The sequence below is a fragment of the Galeopterus variegatus genome, unplaced genomic scaffold (genome assembly GCF_000696425.1).
Source record: "Galeopterus variegatus unplaced genomic scaffold, G_variegatus-3.0.2 Scaffold11726, whole genome shotgun sequence".
NCBI lineage: Eukaryota > Metazoa > Chordata > Mammalia > Dermoptera > Cynocephalidae > Galeopterus > Galeopterus variegatus.
Genome location: NW_007737837.1, coordinates 24,468 through 38,455, shown reverse-complemented (window position 1 = coordinate 38,455; position 13,988 = coordinate 24,468). Strand labels below are relative to the sequence as shown.

Sequence of the window (13,988 nt, the reverse complement as noted above, 5' to 3'; positions counted from 1 at the left end):
TACCTCACTTCCAGTTTTTTTTTTTTTTCCTTTTTGTCTTTTTTCGTGACTGGTAACAGGATCGCAACCCTCGGTGTCACGCCCGTACCGCGACCGGCAACGGGATCGCAACCCTTGGTGTCGCGCCCGCACCGCGCTCAACCAGTGAGCGAACCAGTCTCTATATGGGATCTGAACCCTCGGTGGGAGCGCCGCCGCGCTCCCAAGTGCCGCACTCTACCGAGTGCACCACCGGGCCGGCCCTCACTTCCAGTTTTGATTGTACTTTGCTAATGAGTAGTAATTCTAAGCATCTTTTCATATGTTTGTTGGCTACTTGTATGTTTTCTTTACAGAACTGTGTACTCAAATCCTATGCTCATTTTAAAAATTGAGTTATTTGTCTTTTTATTGAGTTGTAAAAGCTCTTAACATATTCTGGATTTAAGTCCTTTGTAAAATACATCATTTGCAAATATTTGCTCCCATTCCATGGGTAGTCTTCACTTTCTTGGTTGTAGTGTTTGATGTACGAATGTTTTTAATTTTAGTAATTCACCTATTTTTTTCTTTTGTGGACTACACTGCTTTGAGTACTGTGGTTTTACCGTAGGTTTTGAAAATGGGAATTGTAAGTCCTCCAACTTTGTTCTTCTCCAAGATTGCTCTGCTTAGGTAAGTCCCTGTACATCCATATGAATTTAGGATCAGCTTGTCAATTTCAAAACAAAATGAGGAAAAAAAACCCCAGCTGGGGTTTTTGACTGGGATTGTGTTGAATCTGTAGATCAATTTAGGACATACTGCTGTCTTAACAATGTTAAGCTTTCCAATCCAGTGACAAGGTATGTCTTTCCTGCTGGGTTTTTCTGTTCGCAATCCTTCCTCACATGTGGAACTTTTATTAAGCAATGTTATTTCATTTTCCAAATCAAGAGTAGTAAACTATGCTTGTAGAACTGTGTGTCTTTCCAAAACAGTGAGAAACCCTCTGAAAGCCTGTTATACAGACCCAGTAAAGTACACAGAGTTTACAACAAATACTATAGCTGCTCTAAGATTCTTTTATAATCAGTTATGAGTTCATAGGTACATTCTAGAACTTGTCAGAAGTCCAAATATCTGAATCAGTAAGCCAATATTATATAAATGCTATAGTTTAAATGAGTTCCAACAATTACAATGAAAGAGTATATTACTGAGGCCAAGTGGATGACTAGTGTCACCAGGAGATATCTGAAGAGACTATGTCAGGTCTAGAAATGAATTGAGATTTAAGAGGGTCATAGTAGCTGGAGGGATCTATCACCCAGGAAGATATACTACTGACTATACCATGAACATCACGTTGTTTTGTGAGTACTGGCTACAACTTAGTAGATCAGTGATGTAAGTTCTAAGCACTGGCAACCTATGGCCTTTATCACTCAGTACAGTGTTCCACTTAGCTGACAATGCTTTCATAGGAAGACCTGCTGCCACAGCACAACACACATGCATTGACTTACTCCAAGGCAGTCTTCCTCCTGCAGGCAGACTGGCTCTGTGAATAGTGGTCTAGGTGAAACAAATTAGAGTGGGTGGAATCAAATGAGGCACTCCTGGGCAGTTAAGATCCTGTTCTACCAACTTCAAAACTCACCCTTTGCATTCTGTGACTTTCCAGTATACCAGAAATAGGAGAACATCTGAATGCTGAATAGGTAGCTCTAAAAATATCTCCACTTTCATCACTATAGCTGCTCTAAGATTCTTTTATAATCAGTTATGAGTTCATAGGTACATTCTAGAACTTGTCAGAAGTCCAAATATCTGAATCAGTAAGCCAATATTATATAAATGCTATAGTTTAAATGAGTTCCAACAATTACATTGAAAGAGTATATTACTGAGGCCAAGTGGATGACTAGTGTCACCAGGAGATATCTGAAGGGACTATGTCAGGTCTAGAAATGAATTAAGATTTAAGAGGGTCATAGTAGCTGGAGGGATCTATCACCCAGAAAGATATACTATTGACTATACCATGAACATCAAGTTGTTTTGTGAGTACTGGCTACAACTTAGTAGATCAGTGATGTAAGTTCTAAGCACTGGCAACCTATGGCCTTTATCACTCAGTACAGTGTTCCACTTAGCTGACAATGCTTTCATAGGAAGACCTGCTGCCACAGCACAACACACATGCATTGACTTACTCCAAGGCAGTCTTCCTCCTGCAGGCAGACTGGCTCTGTGAATAGTGGTCTAGGTGAAACAAATTAGAGTGGGTGGAATCAAATGAGGCACTCCTGGGCAGTTAAGATCCTGTTCTACCAACTTCAAAACTCACCCTTTGCATTCTGTGACTTTCCAGTATACCAGAAATAGGAGAACATCTGAATGCTGAATAGGTAGCTCTAAAAATATCTCCACTTTCATCAACTCCCTGCAAAAAATCATTTAAATAATCAAAATATAAAACATAAAAGCCAATAAATCAATTCCACAGTGATACCATTACCTTTATGGTTATTGAGAACACACCAAGTCCATGTAGAAGCAGACAAGAAAAGCTCAATGCCTTCACAGAAGTGGGAGTGTGCCTGACCGAGCTCTATGCAGGGACTGCACACAACTGTCACCACCACACACAAGAGACCACACACCTGCTGGGATCTTTACGATGCTGTCCACAGTGTCTCATGACTGTCTTTTCCTCAAAGACCCTACAGACACTGCTGAAGTACATTTTAACATTCTATGCGATAACAGTTCTTTATTTCTTTATGTAGGTTGAGCAACTATTTTTGCACATATTTTGTTAGTATTATGGCTCAGAACTATTACCATCGAATAAAATAAATGGCAGAGAAGCCACAGTGCTCTACACAACAAACGACAAACCCACTTGGTCCAGGAATGCCACTGGCAGAGACTCTCAAAACTACCTTGAGTAAAAGACTGGGCATGTATCATCCCCACCTGTACAGAAAACCAAGTACATGAACTGGTGGGACAAATAACCATTAACATCAACCCGGGCTTTTAAATATCCTGCATAAAGTTTAAACAGGAAAATGGATATATCCAAGGGAATCACGACTGACCTTGACATAAGGTGGCGCTAAAGACGACAGGTGCCACTTCACAGCTGTGGTGCCTTGATTCTCGAGCTCCAGCCAGCTCTCTAGAAGGAACATAGGCAACACCACTCACACTCTGAGAGAGGCCAGTGAGCCAGCACATTGCCAGGACAGGCCTCGTTGCCTCATTACAGGGGAAAATACAACCATTAGACCCCTAGAGGAGTTCCACAGAAACTACAGTGTCTCCTAAAACAAGCAGGTGTGTCAGATACCCAATTTTGGATTTTATTCTAAGCATACTGCCAAGATACTGAAGGGCTTAAGCAAGAGGGGGCCACAGAAGACATTTCTTCCACCAGTGATAGAAGGACACGCTTGTGTGCTACTGGGAATGCATCAACAAAGAGGCAGAAACTGATGATGGGGGGGGCGACACACACTGAGGAGAAGGGAGGAGGGTGGCAGGGGCTTGGAGCAGCAGGGGATATATGGTTGCTGGTGAGGGGTAAGGACACACACCAAGGGCTGGCAGAAAGGCCTGGTGTTAAGGGGCATCTGAGAGTGTGGCCATGAAGCCATCCACATGGCTGTACATAGGACATGGAGGAGCTAGACGGAGAACCGGTCTAGGCAAGTAGAGGGAGAGGGGTATAGGCAGTTAAGGGAGTGTGTGAGAGGCAGTGGTGGTGAAGAGTGCCAGGACAGTGGGGACAGTGGCTGGGAGGCTTGGTGAGGGCAGAGCACTGCTGTGACCTACAGAGCACATGAGCTGGGGAGACGCCACCAGGGTCAGGAAGCAGAGAGGAAAAGCAAGGTGTAGCTACGAGGGGTGAATGAAAAAGTCCACAAGAAGATGCTGAGAGTAGGAAAATCTAAGATTCCTGGAATACGCAGTTATTATCTGCCTAGGTTTAACATTTTAAGTTCCAAAACCTAGCCCATTATTGAAATGACTGCCAATGACTACTTGATTTTCTCCTGAAGCAGGGGGCAAATTTGTGCTGATTGCTTATACTTCGTACTCATGACTAACTTATCAATAACTAACAACTGAGCATTAGACCCAATATATGAGACATTTGAATTACATAATTTTTTGATACAATACCTGAAGTTTTACCAGGTTCTGTCACAGGAAAAGTAACAGTCTTGTTTCTTATTTCAACCTTCGTGGAAGGTGGTTTTGTTATCGGTTTTACCAAATGACTAATTGAAGGCTCAGATGCTGAAGGAAGAATTCCACATGAGCTGGAGGCCAAACGAGTTAAAAGCTCTTCCTGAGTCAAATCTTCCCGAATTTGAACTTTCACAATTTTCTGAAATGAGCCAAATAAAGTGATGACACAAATGTAGCTATCATATTAAAAGAAACAATTCCTATTTTTAAATCTTGATAGAGGAAAAAAATGCCAGACAAATGAAACACTGATGAATTTAGAAATTAAAGTTTATTCAGATCTCAAACAAAATAAATCTTTGACTCTATCTCCTCTCCCCGCTACCTTTTTTTTTTTAAAAGAAAATTTGGCAAATTAGCAATGGCTTCTAGACCCCACTCTCCACCATCCCCTCCAAGAGAATCATAGAGATCACTAAGGGGGGGCCACAGAAGATGTTTCTTCAACTGATGATGTACTAAGTGCTATAATTACATAACCTAATTGGGCTGAGAGAAAAAACACCCTCATTTGATTTCTGAAATGTAAGTGCTAATAGGATTACAAAACTAAAGCTACAAAATACGAGAAATGCTGCTCAAAAAACTCTTTTAAAAGTACCTTCTGTCCTTTGTCACAATGTATATAGATCAAACCACTCCATGGGAACATTGACTGTTTCGTGGATAAGGAGGAATTCGGACTCACAAGAATTTGTAGTTTACTCCTTAAAAAAACAATAATGAAAACCAAGAATATCCTATACTTTAATAGCAGTAATCACAAGAGTTATAAATGCCAATGATCAAGCATCTCCCATGGTTTGAGAAGAGAACAGAGGCTAGCCCCACAGAACTCCCATCCCGCCTCAAACCCCTGATTTGTGGCTGACAAAGTCAAATGTCCTGAACCCATGAACCCAAGGGCAAAACCCATGTGAAAGCAAACCAGGCCACGGAAATACCATTTTAAAAACAACTCAAAATAAAAATTTCTGGAGCCAAAGACCAACAGTACAAAAGCTCTGAACCACTTGGTAATAAAGAATGATACAGTCACAGTACAAAGCAAATGCAACAGCTGGGGAGGACACTGGAGGAAAAGGTGGGGGGCGGGGACAGAAAAGAAATTAGGGAAAAAACTGTTTATTACCCAGTTGCTATTATATTCTGTGCCCAATATTCTCTCCAAGATCCACAGGATTTAAAGAAGAGTTTAAATGTGGACAACGTGATCAGATTTGTGACTTATAAGAAATCACCAATTACAAAAGCTATTACATTACACATGTTAAAAATGGCAGGGAAAGATTACTGTTTTCTACTGCTAACAGCTAAATACGTGGGGCTATGGAAAAAGTTATTTGTGAAAAACCTGTTTTATCATCTCCCTATCTTTCCAACCATTACCTGAAAGGGTATGCTGCACATAATAAACGCTTAGTAAATGTTTAATTGATCGCTTTGGTCTTAGCAATGTTTCTCTGGGGTATCCCATATCCTAGCTCACAGTCCCAGTCAAGGAAACCCTCCTAAAATGCACCCTCATCATTTTGCAAAAGTTAAACTTCATGTTCTTCTTCTGCAAAGTTGCTAATCCCAAATATGAAGCAGCTTCTGGATGTGAGAGTTCTGTGCTGACTCAGATGAAGTCCCTGAGAGGCTGCAGAGCTGTGGCTTTACTTCCTATCAATAACGAGGCTGCACATAAACAGCTGGCCCCAAAAGATTCCTTCTGTCTTAGAATATTTTATGTAGAAAATGGTAAGCTAAGTTATATCTCAGACATATTAAAAGTCAGGAAGCTTTTCCTGAAAAATGTCTTTCAGACAAAACCAGCAGAATACATGATCCAAATAACTTTAACAAACAACAAAACCATTTAGGTTTTAGAGACATCACCACTGCTCATCACATGCCTCAGTTTTATTTCTTGCTTTGTAATTTTGTGGGCAGAGTACTACATCAAAAAACATTCTGATGTCTTCCACTCCAGGCACTCTGTTCCACCTCAAACATGCCCCTTTATGCCACAGGTTAGGCCAATACCAGCTGTGAGCATGACCTCTACTCCAGTAAGCAACACAAATCTGGAGCTCACTGTCATCCCACAGAATCAAGCTTGTTAGAGAGTCAGCATGGTGCAAAATATTACAGAACAGATTAAAACTACATATTATTTGATCCTTAAAAAGTCACCATAACAGCATCCGAATAACACCCAGAAGAACACAGAAGTCATACTTACTCTGGTGCAATAAATCCATGTTGTGGTGTGACTGTGAGGCAATGAGCCGGCCAGTACAGCTCAAATTTCAGTAAACTAACAGAATTATTTACAATCTGGAAGCGTCCAGTCTTTGCCACGTCACCTATTTATCAGATAAATAAAATGTTATTTACATTTAGCAATAGTGAAAATGACAAATATTATCAGATAATAAAAATGAGTCCTAAATGACCACACTAGTAGTACTACATTGCTTTATTTTGGTCTCTCAACTGCTCCATTGTAGAAATTTCAAATCCTTGGTAAAAACAAGTCCATTTATTTATTCTTGGAAACTACAAAGATACTGGCAATATTGAGCAAAGTTAGAGAAAAATGGAAATCTGAATATCATTACCACTGGTCTTAAGTTTGGCACACACGTGTGTACCAGATTTGCTCCTACTCTGAACCAACTGTATCAGTGTAAAGTGCAATAAGAAGCCAAGTGATGAATAAGCTCTTTGAAGGGGGCACTGGGTGTGGTGTGGCTCTGCCAAATGAGGAGTTGGGAGCCTGGTTGAGGAGCATGGCCTCAGGACAAGGGCAATGCTCGAGGTACGTCTGAGTGAGGCCTACAATATGGGAGCAGATCCTGGACGTGCCATCAGTGGGATGTGCATGAAGTCCATGTGTGTGTCCTAGATGAGCTGCAGTACAGAGAGCACAGGCCCAGACTCCAGAACACACTTTTGATGTGTCGTCACTAACATACTCACAAGGAGAAGGAGCTACCAAAATCAAGTGTTCAGGTTGGACAGTCCATATCTCTTCAGTGACTGATTTTTCTTGAGGTGGGTGAACAGCTTGTGAGAGAAGAGAATCTTGAGGACATTTAACTGGTAAAACATCCAAAGAGACATTGCCACTATGTTTTCCAGAAGTTTCTGATTCACTAGAGAAATTATTTAAAAATTGAAAAGTGAGACAGAAAAAGAGACAGAGAGAGAAGCAGTTAAAAATGATTTAAAAAATAGGCTCACATATTTTTATATTAATTCATAATAAATTGAAAAACATTAAGACAAAATTAAAAATGCATTATATACCATGTATTTTTCAGTGGATAAAAATCCTTCATACTGAATATACTTAAAAGTGGTGCATTAAAAAAAAGTACAGTATAGGTCAAAAATTATAATAAACTTTAATCAGAATATTCAGTGATTTGAATTTTTTCTACCTCAACTTCTGCATATCCTCTGAAGTCTCTTAAAAGATTTACTAGAGTGGGAAGCCAAGGGCCTCAGCCATGCCCCCCCCACAACATCTGCAACCAGCCTAGTGACAACCACCTAGCAGCCACTGGAAACACCCTGGGGTCCCCAGCTGCTGTAGTGGGGGGCTGAGGGCTTCACACCCTCGACATTTGCATCCAGCCCAGCAATGACCAAGCCACCATTAGAAGCCCCCTGGTCTCTCCTGCAGGAATGAGAGGGGTGCCACAGGCCTCAACCACGCCCCTTCCTTCCTCCTTCTCCCATCCTATTTCCTTTCCTCTTCTCCTCTCCTTCCCCACCAAACCGCTCCACAACATCTTAGAATGTAAAAAATAATAACAAATAATTTTTTAAAAAGATTTACTAGAAAATTACACAAAATTATGAATTTAAAAAAATCAATACTTCTAAATGCATCTATAATTGGTTTCACAATGCTGATACCAAGAAACTTTAAAACAAGGGAGTCTTCTGGGCAAAATGCTATGGTAAAAAATGCTAATACAGTTCATGAAAATTTGTATTAAGTTTTAAAATAAAGTGTTTTCTAATAAGCCTTAGATTATAAAAAATTACTATAGTAATCACTAAATCACATGACATAATTGAAATTTAATTGTGTGGTGCCCAAATTCTCCTACCACTCCAAACACTGGAGTCACATCTTCGTTTATTTCAAGTCAACACTCAGTGAAGAGAGAGAGTAATCCCTGTCTTTACCTCTCACCCAAAGCCCTCCCGCCCCTCCTTTTCAAATCAGACCTCCACTGCCCAAGGAACAGAAGTCATAAACCATCTTTTGAAAAATAAAGTTGATTCTTAGCTTTTTTGCTAAGAACCAGTTCCTCACAATTTAAGTTATTTTCAAGATAATTTTTTTTTTCCTTTTTGTCTTTTTTCGTGACCGGTAACAGGATCGCAACCCTCAGTGTCGCGCCTGTACCGGGACCGGCAACGGGACCGCAACCCTCAGTGTTGTGCCCGCACTGCGCTCAACCAGTGAGCGGACCGGTCTCTATATGGGATCCGAACCCTCGGCGGGAGCGCCGCCGCGCTCCCAAGCGCTGCACTCTACCAAGTGCGCCACCGGGCCGGCCCCAAGATAATTTTTAATATTTGTAACTATTATCTCTAATTCTTTCTTTGAATTCCTTGAAAAAAGATCAGCACTGAAAGTATAGGGAAGAGAAAACAGGCTGGCACAAGAAAGGCACACGTGGGGGTGTGAATCAGCAGCAAGCTTCCTGCTGGTGGCACTGGGCTCAGGGAGACAGCCCATGTGATGGAAAGATTGGTTAAAAATAGTAGGATTGAGGGCCGGCCCGGTGGCGCACTGGTACAGTGCGCCGCTTGGGGGTGCGGCGGCGCTCCCACCGAGGGTTCGGATCCCACATACAGACTGGCCGCTCACTGGCTGAGCGAGGTGCGGGCGCAACACCGAGGGTTGCGATCCCGTTGCCGGTCCCGGTCCGGTAAGGGCGCGACACTGAGGGTTGCGATCCGTTGCCGGTCACGAAAAAAGACAAAAAGGAAAAAAAAAAATAGGATTGAGTAAAAATGGAAATATATTGAGGATAATGGGGCCAGGATTCCCACTACCGGAAAAAAGGGTACCATTATGGAAAAAAATACACTTACAAATGTGGTGTTAGATTGGCATTGGAGGTATCAGGGAAAACTCATGGTTTATAACATATTTATAAACATATAAATATATGCATGTGGCTTTATATATTAATTCATGTACTTCCAATCTCTGTCCACTGAGAGGGCCTAGAAGCAAGGGCAACTCAACAGCAATGACCATCCTAGTAACATATCCTGGTTTCTAATACCAAAGAAGTAACTAATAAAAAGAACTATGACTTCTAAGAGAAATGGCTATCCCAGGGCTGAGCAGGGAAAGTTTAAGATAAGCCTAGAATATTCTGTTATGCCAGTGAATAAGAAAGTGCTCAAAGAATGATGTGGGACTCATGGAGAGAATCAAGGAGCGAGAATGCAAGACTAAATAATGACAGTGAATGATTAATACTAAATCCATGAGTCCATCCTAATATAGGTAAATAAGTACATAAAGCAGGGAAAAGTAAATCTCTTCCCCACAGTGGAAAGACAACTATAATTATAGAAAGAAAAATGGAATTTGAAAATCACTATTTGTTTAACCTAATAGTAATAGTATGATTCAGGCAACAATCATCAACGGATGCTAAAAATTTGATAAGAACAAGATAATTCATTATTTCTATGTGTCTCCCTGTAAGATACTTGACAATTAACTTTACAGTGGAGAAACACAGCAGACAACATTTTTACCAAAGTGACAAAAAGATTAGCAGGAATAAGACAAATCAGCATAGAACATCATCTGAGAAGATGCACTACAAAAATAAACAGCTGCACTACAGAAACAAACAGCATCTGTGGTGGCCAGTTGGCTCAGCTGGTTAGAGCACAATGTCATACACCAAGGTCAAGGGGTAGGACTCCATACTGGCCAGCCACCAAAAAAAGAAAAGAAAACAAAACAAACAGCATCATTTCTGTGGTGTTCTGCCAAAAGTGTGAAACCTGAATCTGCAAACTGAAATTGAGGAATATCTTACAAAGTAACTTTGTAAGTCCAGTGGCTTGGACTCTGCAAAAACATCAAGGTCATTAGTAAGAAAAGGGTTATCAGCTGGCCTTTAACCGATTTTCTCCTTTTTACCAGAGAATGCTCAAGAAAAAAGCAAGATGACTTAGTCAGATCTTCTGGTAATCTTGCAAATGACAGATCTCCCAGCAAACACACTAATGTCCTTATCTATGGAATGCTTTTAACAGGACGGACCTGGTCTGTTTAGAATTCTTTGGGGTTAAGAAAACTAAAATTTATGATTTTATGGGGTATAGTTCTTTGTAAAATTATCACGTAAGTTATGTAATCATCACAGTATAAAATAGAACCTTCATACATGCTCAAAATAGCTCCCCCTTTTGTGTAAACCATGTGTCACATGCATAATACAGACTGTTAAATTTGAAACAGAGCACAAGCATTAATATTGCAAAAAGAGCACAAGCATTAATATTGCAAAAAAACCTGGAAGCCACTGGCAGTGCTCGACTTCTCCAAGCCTCATCTAAAATTATTAGTAAAACTTAATTCTGGATCATATCTTTGATCCTGTGGATCTGATTTGATAATCCAAACTTCTGTTATCCTAGTAATGAAAGATAAGGAAAGACTATACTATATTCTAGTTATGTTAGTATATGTCCTATACTAAAAGAGAGTAAAGAGACAGGCTAACTAAACACAACATGTGATTTTAGATTAGAGTCAGGACCAGAGAAGAAGGGTGAAAGAGGATTTTTTTGTTTTGTGGTTTGATTTAATTATAAAGACATTATTGGAACAACTGGTGAAATACGAACAGAATCTGTGGACTAGATGGTAGTATGTATCAATATTAAATAGTCTAATTTTGATAAGTTTACCATGGCTATGTAGAAGAGCATTTTTAGGAAGTTTGGGGTAATCCATCATGATGCCTGCAACTTACTCTTAGATGGTTCAGAAAATAGTTATATACAAATAAAAAATAATAAAGTAAATGTGATAAAATGTTAATGGGGAATCTGAATGCAGAATATATGGGAGTTCCCTGTACTATTTTTAAACTTTCCTGAAAGTTCAAAATTATTAACTTAAACTAAAAAATAGAGGTGAAATAAACATTCTGAGTCAAAATAATAACAATAAAGTACAGGGGGAAAAGATCAGCTCAACTATGAATCAAATAATCTTGAAATCTAGTGAAAGATTTTTGTTTGTTTTACCTTTTAGATTCCAAGCTAGCTTTGGAAGAAGGCTGAAGAAATTCTCTGCTAGAAATGGAATCTCTGAATTCTCCAATTACTGAAAGTATAATTTTACGCATGTTTCCATAAAAGAGCTGAACATCATTAGGCCGTTGGGGAAGATCATACACTGGAACAGAAAATAGTGTTTTGAAATACATGAATCGTAAGCACACCACAAAATAACAGATAAATTTATATAGTTATAGCCACAGAATACTTCCGTAGGTTGGGGTAGGTGACATTTCGATTAATACTGTTGCTGACTGGCATGAAATTATAGGCAGTTCAGCATCTGTGGCTGGCAGCTCAGGCTCTGAGCCTGAATTTGAACTACCCTTGCCACTCATTAGCTCTGTGACCTTTGGCAAGTTACTTAGCCTCTCTGAGCTTTAGTTTCCTCAACTATAATATGGAGTAAGAATCTCAGGGGCTGTTGTGAGCATCAAAATAACAATTTTTGAAGATATATATGGCAACATTTATGTGGGCCAGACATTGTTCTAATCCCTTATATTTATATCTATTTTCAGAACTCATTGAGGTATTATTATCTCTACCTCAAAGATGAGGAATCTGAATCACAAGGAGGTTAAGGGTATACAATTTGTCAATTGAAGCAAATCTAGAAATCAGGCACTATAAACATTTCTATATTAATAAAATAGTGCTCAAGATGAACATCTCTAGATTAGGCCACCTGAATTTGTATATACAAAAAATTTTATAGAATATGTTTTAATCTATGCATAAATTACATAACTTTTAAGAATTATATATATTTTAAATAAAATTTTTAAGAGAATACAGGAACTATAAATTTAAATTTATATTAACCAAAAACATCTGACTATCAAAGTTTAAATCAACTATGAAAATATTTGTCACAAATTATACATTTTGCAAAAGTGAGATCATTACAAATACTTGTAATAGTAATATGCTCAAGCAAATATTATTCAAAATAATCACACAAAAAGTTCAACTGCAACATTATCATAGGTGAACACAAAAAAAGTGGGATTGTTTCCTCCATTCATCTGGACAATAAAGATACCATCTCCTCAATTCTGGTGGAATTCTGGTATCCCAAAGACCTAGTCTAAGTCTCAACTGAACCCCATCTAAGATGGGTGATCTTGGCACGTCACTTGAGCTCTTGGTTGGGCTTGTCAACACATTCCTTGACTTTCTGATCATGCAGCCCCCTCTCCCTAGAACATTCCTCCTCATCTTCTCCACCCTGTCAATTCCTGCTCTTCCTAAGTGAGGTGCCCTTTCTTCATGCCCTCCCAGATTCCTAACCACAGCTCTACCACAGCACTTTTCATGCCACCCTGGAATCGCCTATCTCCCTCATCTCTGCATGCCCCTCATGGACCAGGCCTGCATTCTGCACCACTACATCCCAGTGTCTACACACTGACTGGCATCCTGTCCTCTCGGTGTGCATCCATTCGTGGTGAATGGAATGTTGCTGAATCATGGAAACATGCAACTTCTGAACCACTGTACACTCATGCTACCTACTGTTAATCACCATCTTCACCACACTTGCAATATGTGACTAAGTGTTTGTCTTCCATCTCCATAGCATTGTTCAGTTTAACTCTTATTTAGATCCTTCCTATGAGGAAGAGATAAGGAAGACGAAGCTCAGAGGGGCTGAGATGGCAGAAATGGGTCTTGAATTGAGTTTCAAATCCAACGTTCTTTCCCCTTGCTCTGCTCCCTTAGCACACTGCTGACAAGCCCATTTCAAAGTTTCATCATTTTTAACTAACAAATCCCTGCCTTCCCTTTGAGCATATGATCGAGACTCCAATTTACTGAAAAGATCAGACTACTCTACATCACTCCTTCAAAGGCATAAGTATCCTCTTCCTTTTCTATTTCATATTTAAAAAGCAAAAAATATTCCATTACTAAAAAACTGGAAAATAAAAGTAGGAGGAAAGAACTACCACCTGAAATTCTACCACCAAAACATAACCACTTAATATTTTCCTATGTATACTCCTGTGATCCTACTTACGTAATTATATAAACACATTAAATTATTTTTACTAAAGTGAGATCTTACCATATACAAACTTTAAGAACAATGTTTGTCTTAATAAATGAAAGCTTTCCATGTCATTTAATATAGATTCATGTCATTGTTTTTTGTTTTTTTTTTTGTCTTTTGTCTTTTTCCGTGTCCGGCAACGGATCGCAACCCTCAGTGTTGCCCCCGTACCGGACCGGGGACCGGCAACGGGATTGCAACCCTCGTCGTTGCTCCCGTGCCTCGCTCAGCCAGTGAGCGGGAACCGGTCTGTATGTGGGATCCGAACCCTCGGGCGGGAGCACCGCCACGCTTCCCAAGCGGCGCACTATCCAGTGCGCCACCGGGCCGGCCCCCATGTCATTGTTTTTTTTTTTTTTTTTTTTTTTTTTTTTTTTTT

At 39.8% G+C, this 13,988-nt stretch overlaps 1 protein-coding gene across 1 annotated transcript in view; it reads right to left on the bottom strand.

The window, feature by feature from the left end:
• LOC103610757 (centrosomal protein of 192 kDa-like) overlaps positions 1 to 13,988 on the bottom strand; it is a gene marked incomplete at its 5' end in the record, with an annotated part of 34,277 nt that overhangs the window by 5,808 nt on the left and 14,481 nt on the right. The window contains 7 exons of the mRNA XM_008594855.1: positions 2,312 to 2,407; positions 3,069 to 3,148; positions 4,156 to 4,363; positions 4,826 to 4,931; positions 6,452 to 6,575; positions 7,192 to 7,367; positions 11,521 to 11,671. Coding sequence (XP_008593077.1) covers positions 2,312 to 2,407; positions 3,069 to 3,148; positions 4,156 to 4,363; positions 4,826 to 4,931; positions 6,452 to 6,575; positions 7,192 to 7,367; positions 11,521 to 11,671 — 941 coding nt within the window. The remainder of the gene's footprint in view (positions 1 to 2,311; positions 2,408 to 3,068; positions 3,149 to 4,155; positions 4,364 to 4,825; positions 4,932 to 6,451; positions 6,576 to 7,191; positions 7,368 to 11,520; positions 11,672 to 13,988) is intronic.